The sequence below is a fragment of the Mustela erminea genome, chromosome 1 (genome assembly GCF_009829155.1).
Source record: "Mustela erminea isolate mMusErm1 chromosome 1, mMusErm1.Pri, whole genome shotgun sequence".
NCBI lineage: Eukaryota > Metazoa > Chordata > Mammalia > Carnivora > Mustelidae > Mustela > Mustela erminea.
Window position 1 is genome coordinate 71,340,877 of NC_045614.1, and position 22,768 is coordinate 71,363,644.

General features: G+C 48.6%; 2 protein-coding genes across 12 annotated transcripts in view; both read left to right on the plus strand.

Annotated features, from left to right (window-relative positions):
• Nucleotides 1-6,545, plus strand: part of LOC116589841 (proline-rich proteoglycan 2-like) — a 91,951-nt gene extending 85,406 nt beyond the window's left edge. Inside the window, exon 3 of the mRNA XM_032341508.1 lies at nt 6,323-6,545. Coding sequence (XP_032197399.1) covers nt 6,323-6,545 — 223 coding nt within the window. The remainder of the gene's footprint in view (nt 1-6,322) is intronic.
• Nucleotides 6,456-22,768, plus strand: part of TRAK1 (trafficking kinesin protein 1) — a 117,531-nt gene continuing 101,218 nt past the window's right edge. For 3 of the 11 annotated variants that reach the window (XR_004279065.1, XM_032314162.1, XM_032314251.1), the window contains exon 1: nt 10,177-10,463. Coding sequence is in view for 9 of the 11 variants with exons in the window: in XM_032314162.1 (XP_032170053.1) it covers nt 10,373-10,463 (91 nt within the window). In the remaining 2 variants the exon portion in view is untranslated. Of the gene's footprint in view, nt 6,620-10,161; nt 10,464-22,768 lie in introns of those variants that run through there. The other 8 variants (XM_032313514.1, XM_032314064.1, XM_032313840.1 and 5 more) reach the window with 7 other exon arrangements.

Below are 22,768 nucleotides of genomic sequence, written 5' to 3' on the forward strand. Positions count from 1 at the left end.
TGCAGGGCGGCTGTATCTGCATAGTATCACTTGGCTCTCCTCTCAGAAGTCCCCTGTATGTGGGTGAGGGAGGAGGATTCATGCGGATAGTACGGGGTGGGGGGAGGGTGGTGCAGGGGAAGGGCTGATGACACAGAAGCCTTCCCATAATTTCCTGTGCTTTTGGGGCTCCTCATGGGGCTTAGCTGCAAGGGACTGTCTGGTTCATGCTTCCTCAAGGTCTTCCTTATCTAGATGAGGCATCTGAGGCTCAGAGAGGCAGTGCCGTGTCCTCAGTGTCACACAGCTCTCTGGGTTTTAGTTCCGGTTCCCGAAAATAGCATGCCGGTGACGGAGGATGAGAGCTTGCACCGTGTACCTTGTCAGCAACAAACTAGAGTAAGATGAGTGGCTTGTCCTATCCCCTGACAACCAGGGGGCTGGATCATGGGTCATAAGTTGAGAAGAAGAGTGAGGCAGGAGAGCCTAGGTCAAGGACCTTGGGCCAGAGGCTGGAGAAGCTTCCTAGCTCGAATGCAAAACCGCCTCCATGTGTACTTTCTCCTACTTCTTTTCCTGGCACCTCTTTGGCTGAAGAATTGACCAGGTTGCAGAATTTCTCACTCCTCTGCTGAGAAAAATCCTTCCTTCCCGCAGGCTCTGCAAGCAGAAGTCAGGCAGGGAAACAGAGGCCCTTTCATGGCTCAGGACTGTCCACTTTCACTTTGCCTAAGCCCTGTTTGTTTCCTCTGCCTGAAAGAGGCCTTTTGCTGGGGGTGCCAGGGTTTGCTGGAGCCAGAGAGCACCCAGGGCTGTGGCTGCTCTGTTCCTGAATCCCGTGAAGCCTCAGATGCTTGTGTACGGTGGACAGAGGGGAAGGCAAGAGACCAGGTGCTAGGAATTGTCTTCATGTTGGGTTTCCATCCCTTGTCGCAGTGAAGACCTGGATTGCTGGCTCTGTGACCTCTGGAAATTTAATGAACCTATCTGAGCATTTCTTTTCTCAACTGTGAAATGGGGCTGGTCATAGGACCCCAGCAAGGATGGGGAGGTGGTAGAGGGTGGCATAACCTAAAGCCTCCAAAATACTCTTGACACAGTGCCTGGTGCACTCTCCGAGCTCTTAATAAAGTTGATATTGTTGGGGCGCCCGGGTGGCTCAGTTGGTTAAGTGTCTGACTCTTGATTTCAGCTCAGGTCATGATCTCAGGGTCCTGGGATCGAGCCCCGCATTGGGCTCCCTGCTCAGCAGGGAGCCTGCTTCTCCCTCTCCCTTAGCCCCTTCTCCCTGCTTGTGCTCTCTCTCAAATAAATACAGTCTTAGGAAAGAAGTTGATATAGCTAGGACTTTATAGACATGCACTGCCCTACAGAATACTGGTATTCAAAATTGTGCACTTTAGGAACATTCACTTCTCTTACACAGTAAATAAATAGTTTTGGGAGGGGGGGAGCAATTTGGGGATTTGTAAAGTTGGAGGGTTTGCTGTTTGGTTAGCACGGTGCTGACTATAAAGACTTACATCCGTGTCTATAATCTGTTTAACAGTCTGAGAGATGTGGGTATTACTGCCTCAGAGAGGAGGCGTCTGAGGCTCTGGGACATACAGGAGCGCCTCTCTCCCCCCTGCCCCCCAAATGTTGCTTTGGGGTTGTTGGGGTCACATTGCTAGGTGGTCTCCTTTGCAGTGGCCGCTTGGTTATGGAGTCTGATTGGGTGCCTGGCTCTCTTTATTTCTGATCCTTGAGCTCTTAGAGTCCCCAGCAGAAAACTGCATTATGAATAAAAGTGCTGATAAACCACTGTTCTGGGAAAACTGATTTTTGAAACAGTACTGTGTCTCTCACAGCACTCCTGGACTGGCTGCCCAGCTGCACTTAGGGGCAGGAGAGAAGCGTTGTCACCCCTCCCCCACCGTCCCTGAGGTCTCCCTGGGGTTGGGGGGTGGGGACAGGACTCAAGCTCTGAGTTTCTTCAACCTAGAAACTGGGTGAGGGACTCGCAAGCCAGCTCTTGAGGGTTTTACGGGTTAGGCTTCCTGATTTCCTGAACTATTGTGTGTGGGTGATCTTACACAAAATCGCACTTGGTCTGTATCAGTCAGTAATGGGAAGGACGTGGTGAGGTTCGATTGGCGCCCTCTTGCAGAGCCCACAGGGTGTGGTCTATATCCCCTCCCCCCAGCTCTGCAGACGCCCTTCCGAGAGATTCCTCAAGGTCAGTACGAGGCTTTATGACTTGCGATGGGGTTCGTACAACAGTGATCCTCAAACTCCCACTCTGTAGCTTCAGGAGATCCTCATAGTCATTGGGACCAAATCCCTTGTCCTTCACTCATGACTATTTATTCTGTAAATATTTACCTAGGGGACTTTCAAGATGCTCACAGTGTGTGGGAGACAAGAGAATGGGGGTAGGGGTGTTGAGTCAGACACACAGAGAGGCTTTTCCCAAAGTAAACTCCGTTAGGTAAACACCTGGCAACTGGGTACCACGTGGAGAAAGGTTTCACAGTGAAATAGGATGGGGGATGCTGGCATGTGAATATGATGGTCAGATTTGCAAATCTGTGATTATTTTGAGAATGTTAGATGTACCTGGCACAGAGGCATGTGTCTTAGGTGGATTAGTTCCTCTTCCAGAATTTTAGTGGTTTGGGTCGGCTGCGATTTGTAACCTTTTTTTTTTGGTTTTTAAATTATTTATTTATTTTTTTAAAAGATTTTATTTATTTATTTGAGAGAGAGAGACACAGTGAGAGAAGGAGCACAGGCAGGGGGAGCTGGAGAGGAAGCAGCAGGCTTCCTGTGCAGCAGGGAGCCCGATGTGGGACTCTATCCCAGGACCCCTGGATCATGACCTGAGCTGAAGGCCGTCGTCCAACCAACTGAGCCACCCAGGCGTCCCTGTAACTGTTTTTCTGTTTGTAGAAGTTCAGGTTGTTTTCCATTTGACTTTAATGGTCGAGAGATTGGTCTTTTCATTTCAAGAAGGGCTTCTCAGTACAGTGAAATATTATTCAACCTTTAGAAAGAATGAAGGAAATTCCAGCAGATGCTCCAACGCAGATAAATCTTGAGGATATTATGCTATGTGACGTAAGTCATTTGCAAAAAGATATGCTATGGTTCTACTCGCATGAGGCACTTAGAGTAAGGAATTCATAGGATAGAAAGTAGATGGTGGTGCCAGGTTGTGGCGGGAGAGGAGACTGGGGCTGTTTAATGGGTACACCTTCATTTCTGCAAGCTGAAAAGCATTCTGGAGATTGGTTCCACCACAATGGGAAGGTACTCAGCACTACTGAGCTTTACGCTTAGAAGCAGTGAAGAAGGTACATTTTATGTTATGTGGGTATATATATATTTTTTAACCACAGCAAACCAAAAATATTATGACCAAAGAAAGTCATGTGGTGAGCATTAAAATTCACAAATTATGGGATATGATGTACCTCAGGTGCGGTGTGCATGTGAATGCCCGTGCCTTTGTACTTAATTCTTTTTCACCCGGGTTGGAGATGAGAAAATAAATTGGAGTAGTTCTGTTCTACTTAAAAAAGAGAGGCCTCTTAAGCTTCTGAGGGCTTTGCCAGTTGCAGCCCATAATAAGTGTACTTTGTGCTTCAAAATGGCTCCTTGTGTTCCCGTTTGAGGCTTGAGTGAGCATTTACTGATGTGTCCAAACTATGTTTTTTAGAAAGTGCTTATACTAACTTGAGCTATTTGTTTTTTAAGATTTTATTTATTTATTGGAGAGAGAGAGAGAGAGCGCATGAGCAGGGGGAGGGGCAGAGGGAGAGGCTGGCTTCCCACTGAGCAGGGAGCCCAACATGGGGTTCAGTCCCAGGATGCTGGGATCATGACCTGAGCCAAAGGCAGACGCTTAACCGACTGAGTCACCCAGGCGCCCTGGAACTATTTGTTTTATAACAGTATGTTCCTGGGGTGAGGGTATGACTACTGTAAATTGAAGCAAAGGTGCTAGGAGGCAGGACAGTAGCAGTTTAGGGCTCGTAATCACCAGGATTTCGGCCAAACCCCTCACTTTATGGACCGTGAAAGCAAAAGTTATATAATCCACGGTTGAAGTCGTCTTTAAGAAATCTGTATATTCGAGACTCCCTATTTAAAAAAAGAAAAAGAAGGATACATTGATGGATACATTGAGAGTTCAGTCTGTTAGTGGATTTAAAACTTTTGGAAGGCCATGTTCATCCTCTCCCTTCCCTCTGGGCAGGGTGTCTTTCCATGGTGGTGAAATCATCTGCGCCCTGAAACTTCTTTTCAGGGTAGCATGGTTGCCTTGTCTCTCGTGGAGCTGGAATTACCCCCCCCCCCCCCCCCCCCCCCCCCCCCCCCCGCCGTGGCATGGTTGGGTTGTTCTTAGCATTTCACGGTGGTAAACATCCTGGGCTCACATCCAGCCAGGCTGCCCTCCTGAATTTATTACCACCCCTCCCACCCCAAGTAATGCCTAACACTGTTTCTTAAAAGTGTTGCGAAATTGAACCTTTTTATAATTTTTAAATCTTTGTCAGTCTGATAGAGATTTTGTTTGTTTTTGTTTGTTTGGACCGCTATTAAGGTTCCTTAATATTGTTTGGTGTGTGTGTTTGTGTATTTCTTTTTTGGGGACTAGAGAATCTATAAATCATTTGACCTTTTTTTTTTTTTCCCCCTTTTCAGCTGTTTGCTTCAAGCTTGTGAATCGTGTGCATTATTTAGACCTTAATTCTAAGTGTCCCTGGCTTAATTTCTCTGCCATTCTTAACTATAAGCAGGCCTTCCTCCCCTTTGAGTTCTTTCCATTGATCTGCTCACTAGTGGGAACCTGTAAGGTGTGGTGGCTTTCCCTGGCTGGAGCTTCCACAGGAGTATCAGGGATCAAATCTTTAAGCTTTTATCTGTCTGACAATGTCTTTCTGTTGTCTTTGCATAGAACAGTAGCTTAATGGGCTCACAGGTCTCTTCTGGAGGTCTCCTGGCCCTCCTCCGTAGGCCGCTGCAGCCTGCAATATTTTTGGGGTCCTGCTTGGGAATTCCAGGCTTTTTCTTACCAGGCGGCTTCTCCATTTGTATTTGAATCACTAACTAGATGTCACAATCTAGTTTTATCTCTGGTTACCTTTCACTTTTCACCAGGGATCTACAGGCTCCCCCACTCCTTCCCACTTGATAGTTGTGTGTTCACTTTAATGAGGGCTGAATTCATTTATATCTAATAGGAACTCTTGGTGTATTATGGTAAATAACATCTTGTGGAGGGAAAAGATCACAGATCTAGGGCTGTAGTTTTCTGTCACAACCTACTGGGCTGTGTTGGTATTGGGTAAAATGTCCGTTAGTTTCCCCCTCTTTTAGTTTCCTTTCTTATTTAAAAAAAAAGGGGGGGAGCTTTGGTGAGTGCTGTGAAGTGTGTAAACCTGGTGATTCACAGACCTGTACCCCTGGGGATAAAAATATATGTTTATAAAAAATAAAAAATTAAAAAAAAAAAAAGGTTGGGGGGACGCCTGGGTGGCTCAGTGCATTAAGCCTCTGCCTTCAGCTCAGGTCATGATCCCAGGGCCCAGACGGGGAGGCTGCTTCCCCCTCTCTCTCTGCCTGTCTCTCTGCCTACTTGTGATCTCTCTCTCTCTCTCTGTCAAATAAATAAATAAAATCTTAAAAAAAAAAAAAGAACTATACTGGTTATTTACTGTTAACTATACTGGTTGTTATACTTAATGAAAAAAAGAAAAGAACTATATACTGGAGCAGTAATTCTAAAACTTTGTTGGTCCCAGGATCCCTTAAAAAATTATTGATGAGGGGCGCCTGGGTGGCTCAGTGGGTTAAGCCACTGCCTTCGGCTCAGGTCATGATCTCAGGGTCCTGGGATCGAGCCCCGCATCGGGCTCTCTGCTCAGCAGGGAGCCTGCTTCCTCCTCTCTCTCTGTCTGCCTCTCTGCCTGCTTGTGATCTCTCTGTCAAATAAATAAAATCTTTAAAAAAAAAAAAGTAAAAAAAAAAAATTATTGATGATCTCAAAGAGCTTTTGTTAATAGGCATTATACTGATTATTTGAATTAGTATTAGAAATCAAAATGGAAATTTAAGCCACAGCTATACGGAAGGACACATTCCATTAATAAGCCTTCGGGGCAAGGTGTCACCCAACATTAGGTGGTCTCTGGAAAGCTCCACTGTGCCGTTTCTTTGATCAGAATTGAAGAATTTGATGGGAAATGCCTTGGTTTGCAGAATTTGTGATCTGAACCCACATCATCTCAGGGCCCTTATTTTACTGTCGTTTTTCAGAAGCTCCGCTAACTGCTCCTCTGTCTGGATTGTCCCCTAGGTTTCCTGTAAGGAGCCCCTGCTGGTACACCACACCTACCGGGGGCTGTCCACCTGACTGCCCCAGACTCCGGCAGTGGGGCCCCCGATGGCAGTGGGCACCTTCCCGTGAAACCTGCCAAGCTGGACGCCACAGCTCCGCACGACGACACTTCGGCCAACTCTGTGCCCCCTCTGGAGGCGTGCAGCCATGCAGTCCTAGCCTGCAGCCCGGGCATCCCTGAGGAGCACTATGTAAGTGAGGCTGTGGAAGATGCTCCCAGCTGCAGAGGGTACCGGGATGCCTGCACCATCACCGGTAAGGGGGCCTTTCCTGCCTGGGGTGGGGTGGGGGGCATGGGTGTGTGGCCACAGAAGTCATTGGGGGCAGGTGTGAAGGGCCGGGGAGGACGAGTGGAGTGCGGAGGGTCTGAGCTTAGGGATGGCAAGAGCGAACCATCCAGACCCAACATGAGATGAAGAATTGTCCTGGAGGTTAAGGATGGGAAATTTTCTTTCATAATTTAATTTATTTATTTGACGGAGAGAGACACAGTGAGAGAGTGAACACAAGCAGGGGGAGTGGGAGAGGGAGCATCAGGCCTCCCCGCTGATCAGGGAGCCCCATGTGGGGCTTGATCCCAAGATCCTGGGATCATGACCTAAGCTGAAGGCAGATGCTTAACAACTGAGCCACCCAGATGCCCCAAGGCTGGGAATTTTGGACCCTGAGCAGCTTGCTTGGCCTGTAGTGATGCTGGGTGTACTTTGGCTCCTGCTCCTCTCGCGGAGGCTCCATTTCTGATTCTCACATAAAGGCAGGTGGAATGGAAATCACACACGACTGCCTTGTGGGGATGCAAACATGGGGAGCTGCTCGTGGTGCCCGGCGTGTGCTGCCAAGGCTGGCTTAGATAGCGCTTCTTACACGTGCCTGCAGCTGTCATGACTTCCTCGTGGCCCAGGAGCAGAGTTCATCCCACTGGAGCTCCTGCTTGTTGTCCCCCCCACCCCCAGGGATCATGGGGATGAGTGCTTGGCGGGGCTCCGAGCAGATGTACTGTGGGCTGGTGAACTCAGACAGCAGCAAGGAGTGTTGTTAGAGTCACATCTAGAGGCCTTCATATCAAAGTTCACCCCAGTTCTCGTTTTGTCTGCAGTGTTTACTTTTCTCCTCCTGTTTGAAATAACACCCAGTGACAGCTGAAAATGTGCAGATTTGCTTCCAGTAGCTTTCGACTGATCTGTCTCACAGTTAAGCGCGGGGGACCTCCTGTATGTCAGGAGTGTCCCAAGTATAGTGGGCCAGGGGGATGGCCCAGGATCCCAGCCTGGGGGCCTCGCCCTTGTGCTGAGTTCCTGCCCCACGAGTGGCCCTCCATCTGCTCGTGCCCTGAATCCCACCCCTGCTGGCCTGCCCATTTCTGGAAGGAGACATTTCCTGCAGCTTCTCTCCTTCCACGTCATCCATCTCCCTCTGCTCGGGGAGCTCTCCTCTTAGCACAGAAACATGCTATGATCTCTCCCTTTGTGAAGAGAATTGCTTGTGGTCCTCACGGCCTGTGCCGGTACCCATGTCCCTGCTCCTGTCTGTGCTCACTGCAGTTTCTCTTCTGTGCTCACCTGCACCCAGGGCGAGCAGGGCGTGAGCCTACCATTCCCCTAGCACTGAAGGCCTTGTCAGTCTAGGGGTCTGTATATAGGCTTCATCTTTTTGCCTTTTCAGGAGGGCTTGACACTGCTGAGCACTCCCTTCTGGAAATCTGGTCCTCCCTTGGCTCCCTGATTCTCCTGTTCTCCTACCTTGCTGACTGTTGTTCCTCCCAATCCTGGGAATGTTGGAGGGCCTGGAGTTTAGTCCTGCTAGCCCCTCCCTCTCTCATTAGCACTTGTGCCACAGGTGATCTCCCCCAGGCTCCAGGATTTAGAATCTGCCCCACACTGGCCCCTGTCTAGCCCCTGTCCTCAGACTAATCCTCTCCCCTGGAGGCCAGACATGTTGGTTTAAAGCCATATACAACATCTTCCCCTTGGGTGTCTGTGGGCATCTTAAACTTGAATAGCTAAAAGTGAACCCTTTCCCACTTAGGCCTGCTTTTCCTGTGGTCTACCCTGTCTTTATAAATGGTACTTTTGTCTTTGTAGTTGCCAAGACCAATCGCCTTGGAGGCATTCATGATCTCTGTATTTCTTTCACACCCCAGTTTGCTGGGAAGTCTGTTGGCTTGGTCTTCAGTGTGTCCAGAATTTGATGGTTTCTCACCAGCTCCACGGCATCTACCCTGTCCTAGGCCACCTTCCTCTTACATCTGGATTATTGCGGTAGCCTCCAAATTGGGCCACTTGCTTCCCTGCTTGCTTCTGTGAGGTCCATTCTCCGTCTACCCACCAATGATGCTTTTTAAACACACAGTCAGATGATTTCTTTAACTCATCTGCTCCAGACCTCCAGTGGGCTCCTGTCGGATCATGGCCAGTGGAGGTCTAAGTGACAGGGCTTTCTCACCTCTCTGACTGTCTTCTCTATGCTCACTCCACCCCAGACACACTGGCCTCCTTGCTAATCCTTGGACTCACCAGGAATGTGCTGCCTCAGGACCTTTGTTCTTGCTGCTGCCCAGCACCTGGATCGCCTTACCCCTGATGTCCTCATGATTCCCTTTTCACTTTCTCCAAAGGGGATTTCATTAGAGGCCATTTTGTGACTGCCCTGAATAAAGAATGGTCCACTGCTACCTTTCCCCTTCTCTTTTTCCTGCCTTACCTTCCTCCCCAGGCTTAGTCATGAGTTATTACTGCATGTTTGTCTTTTAGGGCAAGGACTTTGTGCAGCCCTGAATCCCAGTGATTAAAATCATACCTCATGCAGCCAGTGCTTGGCAAGTGGGGTCTCTTCTCCCCTTTTTACAGGTAGAGAGACTAAATCATGAGAGGTTCAGCATCCTGCCCAAGATCCTTGAGCTTGAGGAGTGAGATTGGAGTGCATGTCATGACCCCAGGACAGGAGTTCTGGGCTCCCCAGAAATACAGTCCAGTGGGGTGGTCAGATGAACGAGTGAAAATGGATGGTGCACCGCAGTTAGCACAGCGATAAGCATGGGCATATGGGAGCACGCTGAGAGGAGTGCTTGGCCAAGCCTGGAAGGGAAGAGTTTGTGGGAGGACCCAGAAGGCTTCCTGGAGGAGGCAGTGTCCCAACTGTGTCCTCACTTGTACAAGCATGTGAACTTAACCCCTGGGCTTCCAGTGGAATCTGTGCCAGCGAAATCCAGGAAACATCCAGCCAGTTGAAGTAGTTTCACTTTCTCTGAACGTGAAAACCGAGAACAAAGAAATGGTCTAATGCAGTGCTGGAACTTCAAACCCCATAGGGCGTGGTGCCTGAAGGCTCTTTGCTGGGATGTTGGTGGCAAGCGGGTGGGGGACAGCTGAGCCGCAGAGCTCAGCGCTGTCACACTTGGCAGCGGCTGAGTGAACAGGACTATGAGCACAGACCCTGTTTCATGGTCAAGGTGCTGGACGGCCAGATGGTGCAGGTTCAAATCTTACTAGAGGGTCATCGAAATAGTGAAAACTATTCTCGGAGAGACCTGGAGTGTCCCCAAGAATGCCTCTCCGCCTCCAGGGGCTTTGCCAAGTACAGTCCCGGGAGCCCACTTGGCATCAGGCCTCCGGTAAATACCCTCCGCCCCCGGTTCCTAGCGAGCAGTGAGGTGAACAGCAGACCTTTTGTTCCTTTTTCATTTTTAGGCAAAGCCCAGTGTCTAGCACAAAGCCCTGCTCCCCTGCTCCCCCCCGCCAACTTAAGGATATCACATTTTGGGTGCGTCATTTTCTCTTTGGGGCGGTTTAACAAGATGAGCCGATAGGGTGCCCAGGCTGCCTGGAGTTACATAACCCATTGTGACTCCAGAGCAGCCACAATCTTGGGATTTGCCCCAACAAGCAAACTGAGAAAGCTGCTGAGGGAGGCACAGCGGGGTGGCTGTGCTGAGGTCTTGCCCGCGCTGGGGTTCTCACGGAGAATCCATCCCCTTTCTCTCTGAATTGCTTTTGGAGTGGATTTCTGTACATGGCCTTGGTACTTCAGTTCGGGCAGCCCATCGGGGCCCAGCCTCTGCCAGGACTCTGCCAAGGCGAGCTCATTCGGACAAACGCATGTGGTAAGAGTGTCTGCTGTTTGTTTTCTTTGTGGTGTGGCCAGAAAGAAGAGACCACAGGAGAAATAGTGTCTCTCCTGCCCTGTTTTGCTTGGCATATGGTGGGGAAATTGCAATATTGAGTCATTGAAGGGCAGAGCCGAGGGTCCACAGAAGCTGGACCCACCTTGTCCCCTCATCCCGGAGGCTCGGGTGAGGCAGTGACATGGGGTTGTGAGGACAGCTCTGAGTTGGGACCAGGCCTTCTAGACTCCAAGCACTTTTTCCCTTGTGGTTCTTTGCAACAGCTAAACAGGGAGGGTCTTCAAGCTCCCCCTCCCCCCAGCTCTTACCTCGCCAACTCTTTGATTTTTCCGAATCCTGTGTCTTCATCCTGGTTTCTCAGAACCTAACCTGGCATCTGGGTCAGCAAGGACTTTTTTGAAAGGCGAAGAACAGAGTTAGTGTCTCCCTTCCTCCCCCTCTTCTCTGCCTTTACTTTTTTTTTTTCCTTTCTTTCCTAAACATGCTTGGCCCCGTCCATACCTCTGATCCACACCCCAGTGATGGAGAGCTTGCGAATCATCTGTGCTCTGGCTTGTCTCCCCGCTGAGGGAGCAGATCAGAGTATGATGATGGATGAACGTCTGGTGTCTGTCCTGTCTTCCTGCTCTTAGCAAGAGTTGATTGGGCCCAAACCCAGTAAACTGAGAGGTGAGACCCTCTTGGCCTGTTTGAATTGGTTCAGTTTTCAGGACATTTAAGAGTTCAATGAGAGATGATGGGGTCCTGTGAGTGTGTGAGTGTGGGGGTGGGAGGGCTATGTAAAGCCCTTCAGGCATGTGCTGCGATTCTGTTCAACCAATAGCTCCGCAAGGCCAGCATTTTGTTGGGGTCCAGGCTGAGAACTGGCTCCAGCTCTGAGCCCCGGAGGCAGGCAGAGGTTGAGCTGACAAACGGTGGCCCCCAGAAAATTGCTCCCACTCTGCAAATCTACTGTTTAGGATTTGTTCCTTTTCTGTCGCTAGCCTAAGCCATCAAACTTGATGATGCTCTGAAAACATGCTCAGAGAAGATATTGTGGACGTCTTTTATGAGTTCAGTTTACGTCTTGTCTGTTGGTTCCTGTCTAGCGTAAAAGTCCTCGTGTTTCCCGTTGAGAAGTTTAGCCTGAATGATACTTGGCTGAGTGAAACAGAAAAGAATGGACCGTGAAATATCCCTTCTTTCACAGGGTGGTTGTGAATTAGCATCCAGGGAATGACACGTTTTCTAAACTCATAACTTGGACATGTTCTTTTTTTCTTCATAGTGGAATCTGCTCTGTTGAGCAGTTGGTTTTTGTGCGTGGAATGCAGGAGGAAGGCCTCATATGCTGATTTCCGGAGCTAATGTGTAAGCTTCAGCAAAACATGCAAACATTCACATCTGTCCTTTAAACACGCTGTAAGTTATTTTGGAGGTCCGCAGCGGATCCTCCTTCCCCCTCAGTCCCTCATCGTGAGGGGAGTGGGGAGAATATCTGTCCCACAGGGTCTTCGACAGACCTTGTAAAGTCTAGGCAAAATGTATTAGTAAGATTTTTAGCATGTGATCTGGAATCTGTAATTCCAGGTGCTTGATATCTATGTATTTTTTTTATCCTCCAATTTGGTTTGCATTTTGAATTTGAAACAAGTTTTGAACATATCCAATGTATTCCTGTTAGTCTCTGACCATTTTTTTTTTTTAAAGATTTTATTTATTTATTTGACAGAGAGAGATCACATTAGGCAGAGAGGCAGGCAGAGAGAGAGAGGAGGAAGCAGGCTCCCTGCTGAGCAGAGAGCCCGACGCAGGACTCGATTCCAGGACCCTGAGATCATGACCTGAGCCAAAGGCAGCGGCTTAACCCACTGAGCCACCCAGGCGCCCTGAGTCTCTGACCATTTTAAACCATTTTAGGAAGCTGGCAAATAGTAAATGACATTAAACAAAATTAAAGAGTGATCTTGTTATTTCTTTTAAAGATTTTCTTTCTTTCTTTCTTTGAGAGAGAGTGAGAGAGCACAAGCAGTGGGGGAACAGGCATAGGCAGAAGGAGAAGCAGGCTTCCCGCTGAGCAGGGAGCCCGATGCAGGGCTTGATCCCAGGACTCTGGGATCATGACCTGAGCCTAAGGCAGCTGCTTAACCGACCAAGCCCCTGGGGAGCCCTGAGAGTGATCTTATTTTAAAGTGTTAACCAGGTGTGCTTTGCAGGCGCTTCAGGACATTGATCCCAGCCTCAAATAGCATTCCTCATGGCATTCCTTTAGCTGTTCCATTTTCATAATGGATTTATATTAATTTGATTTGCAGGTATCAGAGTGAAGTGAGGGTCGCTTCCTACATGCTTTTGTCAAGGGGCCCTCTTTGTGATGTGACCAGACCAGGGCTCAGGGGCATTTGCTGGCTGAGGGGCCAGGTGTGGGCCTCTGGCCTCAGCACCCTGTTTGCCCTCTTGGCAGGGCATGCTGTAGGACCTTTCCAGGGACTTGGCGAGAGAGGGTGTGAGGCTGGCAGGTCGAGCTTGGTGTAGTTGTTCCACTGGGTTCAGATGTCTGTGCGATTCAGCAGTGACTCTGGGACTTGGGGCTTGGGGAGACCCGCCTGTGTTCTCTGCCCCCCCAATCTGGTGTGAACATTGACAGATTTGAGCCCTTCAAGCTGAAACCGTCGTGAACTGGAACTTTATAGCCGTAATTACACCTGGAATGAATCAGATTTCATAAATCATGTATTAGGGCTCTCCAGAGGAACAGAACCAACAGGATATACATCTGTAAAGAGGTTTATTATGAAGAATTGACTCACAGGATTATGGAGGCTGACAAGCCCAAGGTCTGCAGTCAGCAAACTGGAGACCCAAGAGAGCCAGTGGCGTAGCTCCAGGCCAGAGACCGGCAGCTTGCAAGCTAGGAAGAGCCAGTGTTTCAGTTTGAGTCCAAAGGCAGGAAGAAGTTGATGTCAGCCCCAAAGCAGTCAGACGGGAAACATCTTACTGGAGTGGGGTTTCTTTGTTCTAGTCAGGCCTTCACCAGATGGGATGAGTCCCACCCACATTAAGGAGGGCAGTCTGCTTTACTGGGTCTACTGATTGAAATATTAATCTCTTCCAAAAATACCCTCACAGAAACATTCAGAATGTTTGCCCGACTCTCCAGGCTTCCCATGGCTCAGAAGGGTTGACAGCCATCACAAATGCTAACACAGGCTGACACTTAAGAGTGGTTGCTCTGTGGCTGGCAGGCTTCTGGGCACTGCTGTGGAAACTCATTTCGTCCTTGGCACAGCCCTGCTGGGCTTGGGGTGGCGGGCAGTGTTGTCACTTGCACCCTTAAGGAGGTGTACAGTGGAGTGACTTGTCCTCTTATGTGAAATAGGGGTCCTTGGTTTAGACTACATGGTGTCATTTGCTGACCCTATTTCAGATTTCCTCCATGTGAAAAAAATTTTTTTTGAGGGAGAGAGAGAGTTCTTGAGCAAGTAAGCAGGGGGAGGGGCAGAGGAAGAGGGAAAGAGAGAATTTTTTTTTTTTTTTTTTTTAAGATTTTCTTTATTTGAGAGAGAGAGAATACGCACAAAGGGTGAGTGAGAGGGAGAAGCACACTCCTGCTGAGCAGACTGGGACCCTGAGATTATGACCTGAGCCAAGGGAGAGGCTTAACCGACTGAGCCACCCAGGCACCCCCTAAAGACCATTTTAAAAGAACCAGCGTAATGCTTCCTTGTAATGTGGGCAAGAAGCCAAAGCAAACTGCTATAACCTGGATTTCGGTTGTGACTACAGGCCCATGGCCTTGCCAGGGTGCGTGATGATACAGTCAGCTCCTGCCCCTGCAGGTGGGATCACTGGGGAAGGTGGCAGCTGCAGAGGCAGTTGACCATGTGCTGAGTACTTAACGTCCAAGTAGGAGCCGCTGTTTGGGGTAGACTCCTGTCAGGGGAGCCTTTACAATATTTCCAGGGTTTACATCATAACAATATGCCAGGGAACGGTGTTGCATGTATATCTTTTGGGTCACTTATCCTATGTGTCTGTAAGATAACAGGGAATGTGCATTTAGGATTTGATCTACATCACAGCCCTGCCCTCCAGGGAGCCTGCACCCATTAAGTGCCCAGTACGAGTGGAAGGGAGTGGCCATTTTCTGCCAACTTTGGGCATGGTCAGCCCTTTTCATCTTCGTTAATGAGTTAGTCAGAAAAAGGGGACTTCATTTTACTCTGTATCTTTTTCATTATGAATAATCTGTACCTCTTTTCTGTTCCATTTTATTTTCTGCAGACAGCCTGGTTTTTTGTCTTTGCTCATTTTTCTAATGGGTTTTTGTCCTTTAAGAGGTATAATTGAGTTTCTGTTGTGTGTACAGAGGATAGGGCAGTGTGTCAGGTTGAGATTCTTTTACGTTTCAGAAGAGGAAAAATGTCTTAAAAATAGTCACATGAATTACTATTTAACTACTATTACTATAGATTTGATATTCATAGGAGAACCAGAGGGTAATAAAAGATTGTATAAAGGGGATTTCTGAAGTGGCATTTCCAAGAAGGTTTCTATGGGAAAGCAGTGTTTGAGCAGAAGTCTGAAGAGTATGTAGGAGTTTGCATGGTGGGGATGGGAGAAGAGCATTCTAAGCAGCGAAGACAGCATGAGCAAAGGCCCTGTGGCAGGAAGATTATTGACAGTCATAGCTAAGATTGAAAGAGCGCTTACTGTGTACTTGATGTTGTCCTAATTGCGTTTTATATCTACCTGCATTTAATTCTCATGTATCACTTATGCAGCATACTTCCCCAAACCTTGGCCATTGAGAACAGCAAACATTTATAGTCTCACATATTTCTGTGGGTTGAGAAGTTAGGAGTAGCTTAGTGGGTGGTTTTAATTCAGGGTCCCTTGCAATGTTCATGAAGGCTGCCGGGGATATCGATGTTCCCAGATAATTGAGCAACTATATGATGAAGACACTTGTGAGACTTTCTGGAGTGGGGACTTCAGTTTTGATGGATGTTGCCAGAGCAGTTTTATTTTTATGCAGATAAAATGGGGGTGTCTGGGCCCACACCCCCCTGCACCCCCCTGCACCCTGGGTATTGGCAAACACCTCGCGCTTTGCCAACTGAGGCGTGAAAACAAGAGCGCAGATGGTCTCGATTTACATTCCCCTCAGTACTTAGAAGAAGTTTTTATTTTTATTTTCCGTATCTGAGAGAAATGCTTTTTACCAGTTTCTGTTTTTAGCCCATGGAGTAGTTAATTCCATCATGCATATAAGAGAATAGTAATTTACGCTTTCCTTCCTTTGCCAACGGTGGAGAAGGTCTCCTTGTACCTGCCTCACGGGCTTGCGTGAGGATTCACCGAGTTACCTCACGCATGGTGCCAAGCATGCTGTGGGCACATAGTAGGTGTTCAGTGAGTCCCTTCCTGTGTCGTTACTGTTGCATGCCGACTGTTTATCATCTGTCCTTTGTCTGTTATCGCTGTCTGTTGGTCTGTGTGTGTTTGGCCCGGAGGAAAGGCCTGGGCTGCCTGAGGCCGGGTTGCTGGGTGGAGGGTCAAGGGGAAGGACAGCAGGTTGCAGAGCTGTTTCACCTGTTGCCCTTCCGTTCTCCCTTGGTTTGTGGTCCCCTTCCCCCTCTTCTGTCTGTCTTACTGTCTCTGAGAGGATCCCAGGTTTTGTTTTTTTTTTTTTAAGATTTTATTTTTTTATTTAATAGAGAGCGAGAGATCACAAGTAGGCAGAGGGGCAGGCAGAGAGAGAGAGAGAGAGAGAGAGGCAGAGAGAGAGAGGGCAGGCAGAGAGAGGCAGCGGGCGTCCTGCTGAGCAGGGAGCCCTATGTGGGGCTTGATCCCAGGACCCTGGGATCATGAGTTGAGCCAAAGGCAGAGGCTTGACCCACTGAGCCACCCAGGCGCCCCCCACTTCGCCCTTTTTCTGGGCCCCAGACGTACTCTGCCCTTTCTGACGTCAGCGTGCTCCCACCCATCTCCCAGAAATGTGCTTATCTTTTACCCACTTGTGGCTCTTCTCTCACCTCTTCCTTCCTTTGCGGGGGCTCGGTTTGTTCCTCCTTTTTTGTTACTTTACTGCTCTCCTTGTTCTGGGTCAGGCTCTGCGGGGAGTGGCAAGCTGGGCGGGATTTGGCTCCCATCACTGGAAAGCCTTGCGAGGGGACCTCGGGGTGGGTCTCGGAGGCTTCTGGAATGCTTGGGTGGCAGAATTTGTTTCTCTGCCTGTCTAATGGGGATGATGGATTTATTGAGGGGGTGAAGCAAGTGACCTATTTCTGTGAAATACTTAGAAAAGTGACACTCAACAGGGAGCCCAGTGGCACCTTCTACAGTGATGGAAATGTCCTCCATTAAAATGTCTTCATAGACTTTCAGCATATGATCTCTGATTTTGCTTTTTTTAAAGCTCTGGTTGATTATAGAAGTGATTGGGATCAAATATACTTCCCTAATTACATTATTGAATATTTGTCTCAAAAATTTCTTGATGAACTTGGGGTACCTCGGTGGCTCACTCGGTTAAGCATCTGCCTTCAGCTCTGGTCATGATGCCAGGGTCCTGGAATAGAGCAGGCTCAGTAGTGAGCCTACTTCTCCCTCCCCCTCAGCCCTTCCCCCTACTCATGTTGTGTCTTTCTCTCTGTCAAATAGATAAATAAAAAATCTTAAAAAAATTTTCTTGATGAACTCTTGGGATTCTTGCTAAAACTGTTTTCTGCTTAGTTGTGGTTCTTTTTATTAGATAATGAGGGTTTTTGTTTGTTTGTTTTTGGGTTTGTTTGTTTTGGTGTTTGTGCCAGGGAAGGTCTCTTTTTGCCTTGGTTTCTAGAAAGTTCAGTTGCCTTAGGTTTTCACTGAATAGGTATGCTGGTAGAACTGTCCTTGCTTACTTCTGCCTCCTTCCATTTAATAGAATACACAGGGTGCTCTCTTTTTATGCTGCTTTTTTTTTTTTTTTTTTAAGATTTTATTTATTTATTTGACAGAGAGAGAGAATGAGCACAAGCAGGGGGAGTGGCAGGCAGAAGGAGAGGGAGAAGCAGGCTCTCTGCAGAGCAGGGGAAGCCCGATATGGGACTTAATCCCAGGACTCTAGGATCACAACCTGAGTCATGAAGGCAGTGGCTTAACCAATTGAGCCACCCAGGAGCCTCTTTTTATGCTTATTCTAACATAGTTCTGTTGAAACCTTAATGGACATACATGAGGTTTGAGAGGAAATAAAGGTTGACTCACTATACTTTCTCAAGGCTCCATGAACTTGCTCCTGTGGGAAGTCCACCCACCCCCGTATTTTAGCCTGTACAGACTCTGACAGTATTCCCAAGGGAGAAGCAGCGTGCCTTCCTGGGGTTCTCGGCCTAAAGCATGTTGGCTTTGGGGCAGAGACATTTTGGGTGTGTTTTACGGCTGCAGCATTTACTCTGGGACCTTGGGCATGTCAGCTCGTCTCCGAAGCTGTTTCTGCATCTTTAAAATGGGATGACAGTAAGAACCTCAGGGTCCTTTGGTGTTGGTGCTCAGCATGGTGATTCCTGTAAAGTCCTTGGTACAGCGATGCAAGGAAGGTGTTCAGTAAGGATTGGTGACTGTTGTTACTTGCGGCTCTGCTTAATTCCCATTGGGGTGAAGCTGCCTCCATGCGGCCCAGTTTAGTGGGAAATCTGCTAGAGACCTTGCCCTTCGTCCTCATCTCTTAGTTCACCGTCCGCACTGCGTGATTTTGAATTCTAGGAGTGAGGAGTCAGGCTTTGGATCACCTGCTGGGGTGTGTCTTATGCAAACAGGGATCATTGTGTGTTTTGTGATTTGAGCCTTAAAGTTTCACAGGTGTCTGTCCTGGGAAACACGTGAACACACGTGTGGGGACACGTGGTCAGGCCGAGGCTCTGGGAAGGCCTGCAGGGCCCCAGCTTTTTAAACTGCAGTCATACCGGGGCCTGCCTCCGAGCTCTGGGCCAGTGGGCATCCCGTTGCCGGAGGACTAGCCTGAGGACTTATGTTTTCAGTTTCTCTTTCCTCCCTTCTTTTTACTTCTCCCATCTTTGTCCCCACTTCCTCTGCCCTCCCTATTCCCTTCCTCCTTTTCCCCCTGCCCTTCCCTCTATATAAGAGAAATGGTTTCTTCTTTATTCTCTTTTAGAAATATTTATTTATTTTTAGAGAGAGGGTGCGACGGCGCTTGCTCGCACGTGGGGGTGGGAGCAGAGAGAAAGGGGGAGAGAGAATCTCAAGCAGACTTGCCACTGAATGTGGAGCCCGACTCAGGGCTCGAGCCCTGGAATCAGGACCTGAGCCGAAATCGAGAGTCAGACACTTAACCGATTGAGGCACCCCTCTTTTTTCTTTCTCTAAAAATTTTACACCAGGGGTGGATCTAGCTGGGCAGACTCTGGAAGTTGTGTCACATTCGACCAGAACTATTTTGGTAGAGACTGCAGGATACAGGCCCTGCTGGGTTAATGTTCTTCAGTGCTTTTCTAGCACAAGGGGGCCCGTTGTGTCCGGGTAACAGGCACCTTCTTCTGTTCCTGGACACATCCTGGGATAATGGAGGGGCTCCATTATGCTGATTTGGAACATGCTGGGGTTTGGCTACAAGAGGAAGATTAGGAAAGGTGTTTCCCAGCCATGCTGCTGAGCATGCTGGTGAGCGAACAGACAAGAGAGGGGACGACGGGTCCTTAACACCGTGTGTGCAGTCAGTGTGTGGTCGGTCTAGAGAATTCTCAGATGGAGCTAAGTGGGAAGGGAGGACTGAGTGTTTGCATGTGAGCTCTGGAAGTCTTTAGGAGGGAACCTGACCACTGGGAGAAGGGAAGAAGGAGGGAGAGTGTGCAGAGACCGGCCACTCCTCCTGTGGGTGATGGCAAGCTGCTGGAAGGTGGTTTTACCCTGAGTTACTGCCCTGCAGAGAGGCTGTTTTAGACCTTACCTAGCCTATCTCATCCCCCACCCCTGCCACCCTAGCACTGTTTCAGAATAGATGATGGGGTGCTGGGCGTGGGCCCCTCCCAGCATGGGAGTTCTCAGCCTTCTGTAGCCTTCCACTATCCTCATGGTGCTTTCTGATTTCCCCTGGTGCTTCTGGGAGCCCAGGGACAAGGCAGGGCAAGGTGGACACTTGTTGTCATGCAGAATTGGGTGAAAGTACCATGGAGTGAGTGGGGTAGTTGAAGCAAAGGGCTGTGGGATTCAAGCTGGAGGGAAGGGCCCAAGAAAGGCAAAGTGGAGGAATCACAGGGCGGTGGTCTCCAGGTGGTGTAGTGGGAATAAATGAGGGGGAACTGTGAGGAGGGGGGCTGGAGGGGCTGGTCACGATCAGGGAGGGGGGCGTCTGAATTTCAGATTTCAGGTGGCCCAGACTCGGCTGGCAGAGGTGGAGCGTGCAGTTAGGGAGGGACTAGGGAGCGGACGTGTGAGTGTGAGCAGGGTGGCTTGAGTCTCAAGTGAGCCAGCGTAAGGGCAGGTGGAAGGAAATGAACCATCTGTGGCTGGAGGAGCCGGAGAATGCGGATACTAACTCTAGACCCCGAGTGGACCAGCTCAGAGCAAGACTCGAATCCTCATCTTCCAGGTCTTCCGCCCTCCTGGATTTTGATCTGTGTGCTGGAACACGTGTGTGGGCCGCACTGAACCTGCCCAGTGGGGGAGAACCTTCCTTCTTGCTTCTCAGTGGCTGGGAAGATGATGATAGGGCTAAGCGTGGGGCATGGCGACCCTGACATTCCTTCTCTTACAGGAATTCTGTTCTCCTTTTCAACCCAACTTGCCATGTTTCAGCTTATCTGATAAATATAATTGTACTTCTTTTTCTGTATCAAGAAAAACCTTGACAACAGTCCGTTCGGATGATCATAACTGCAGGTGTGAACTCCACTGCTCAGTGTCATTTCAGGTGTTTCTCCCTATTTATGTGGGGGTTTGTGGTGGTAAAAAATGGGAAGGGACAAGTCTGAGTTTGAGAAAAGGTAATGCGAGTCCCCTGCTGCCCAGTCTCCTTTTCGGGACCAGGAGGCTGGGAGGGGTGCTAGGCCCACCCAGGTGTGCATGCAGCACCATCTAGTGGGCGAGAGAAGCACCAGCAGCAGGAGTGACCGCTTAACCCGTACCCTGGGGTTGGCAACTTCCGAAAGTGGTTGAAGGAAAGAGGAGGTTAATTGTCCAGAGAATCCCACAGGAAGGCAGACGGCTTCAGTTGTGTAGAACAAAACAAATCTCCCAACATCCCTCCATGCCTTCCTCTGTCTTGTTCTTTCTACCTTTATTCTAATTGATCCCCATCCGCTGTTTGCTGGAGTTCATTCCAGAGACTGTTTTTTGCAATTTATGAGAAGAGGGAGGGTATTAGGAAAGCCAAGTGTGACGGTGTCTTTCCTGCTTAGGCTGCTGTTTAGGAGGTCCTGGTGGTGGTGTGATTTCAGTGCCATGCGGGCAACTTTTTTCTTCCAGCTCTCAGTCATTATATGTTACGTCATTTCAAACTGAGTATATATTAGTCAGGTTTTGCTGGGTGACACACCACTCCCAGATCCACAGTGGCTACTGTGATGTTTATTCCTAGATTGTGGTCTTCAGTCACCTGAGGATGGCTCGGGCTTCAGTTCAGGTCTGCCCTCCTTAGCTCTCATTGGAGGATTTGGGCTGAAGGGGCCCCGGCTGTCTTTGGCCATCCATCCCCTTCTCCTGGCAGAGGACAAGGCTTACATGGACAGACTCAGCCAGCATATTCAGAGTCTCTGGCTGCACGTGCAGCAGAGTCTCTGGCTGGCATTTCAGACTGGCCGAGGCAAGTTCTGTGGCCCCATTCAGTCACAGAACTGCAGAGTGGTGTTTTGTTCACAGTGCACCAAAACCAAGGTAGATAGTGAAGGAAGAATTGTGAATAAGATGAACAGCCAGATTTTTAGAAGATCCTCGAATGGCTGAGGTCATTCAGTGGCCTTCAGGAAGCCATAGGGAGTCCACGATCTCCCCAGTAGCTTAGAATATCGGTTGGCAGACCTTTCCCCTAAAGATCAGAGGGTAAAATTTCAAGCTTGTGGATCACATGACCTGTGTCGCAACGACTGGCCTCTGTTGTCATAGCTGAAAGCAGCCGCAGACAGTATCTTAAGGAATAGGTGTATAGCTGGGTTTCGGTAAAATCCTTATTTATGAAAACAGGCCAGGGTTGGATTTGACTGTGGATCGTGGTTGGTGGACTCCTAGTGCAGACGTTCAAGCCCTCATTTCTCTCTGGATGTCAACCTAACAGTAAGAGGAATAGCCTTTGTTGGGAGGCTACTGGGGAGTCCAGTAATACTCTACTCACCATGCAGCATGGTCAAGCTGTAAACTGGTTCTTTGTCAGTGAATTTTCTAGGCAGCCAAAGCTTCTTGTCTCTACGTACGAAACCTCGTTTTGCTTAATCTGTTCTCCATGGAAATGTCTGGAAAGGGTATGAGAAGATACTTGGTCTTTCCAAGGATGATAGGGAAGCGATTTAACCTTTCTGGTGGATTCCAGTTTATCTTTCAGGAACAGCATTTTTGGTGAAGGACTTTGAGGTGGGCCTAAGTAAGGGTAGTAGGTGTGCTCACCGACCCTACTTCCCCATCTCTTGTGGTTACGTTTTTATGTGTGTGGCCACTGCATTGAGATATAATTCACTCATTTAAAGTCTATAGTTTTATGGCCTCTAGTTTGTTCACAGGGTTGTGCAATTGTTACCACAAATCAATTTTAGAACAGTTTCATCACCCCCAAAAGAAACTCCAGACTCTTTAGCTGTCACCCCCAATCCACTTCCATCCACACACCTCCCTCCAGTGTGGCTGAATTTTTAAAAAAATTTTATTTATTTATTTTTTTCCAGTATTCCAAGATTCATTGTTTATGCACCAAACCCAGTGTTCCATGCAATACGTGCCCTCCATAATACCCACCACCAGGCTCACCCAACCCCCCCACCCCAAAACCCTCAGTTTGTTTCTCAGAGCCCACAGTCTCTCATGGTTCATCTCCTTCTCTGATTTCCCCCAACTCCTTTCTCCTCTCCTTCTCCCAGTGTCCTCCGTGTTATTTCTTATACTCCACAACGAAGTGAAACCATATGATAATTGACTCTCTCTGCTTGACTTATTTCTTCCAGTCCCATCCATGTTGATAGAAAAGTTGGGTATTCATCATTTGATGGAGGCATAATACTCCATTGTATATATGCACCACGTCTTTTTTATCCATTTGTCTGTTGAAGGGCATCTTGGCTCTTTCCACAGTTGGCAACTGTGGCCATTGCTGCTATGAA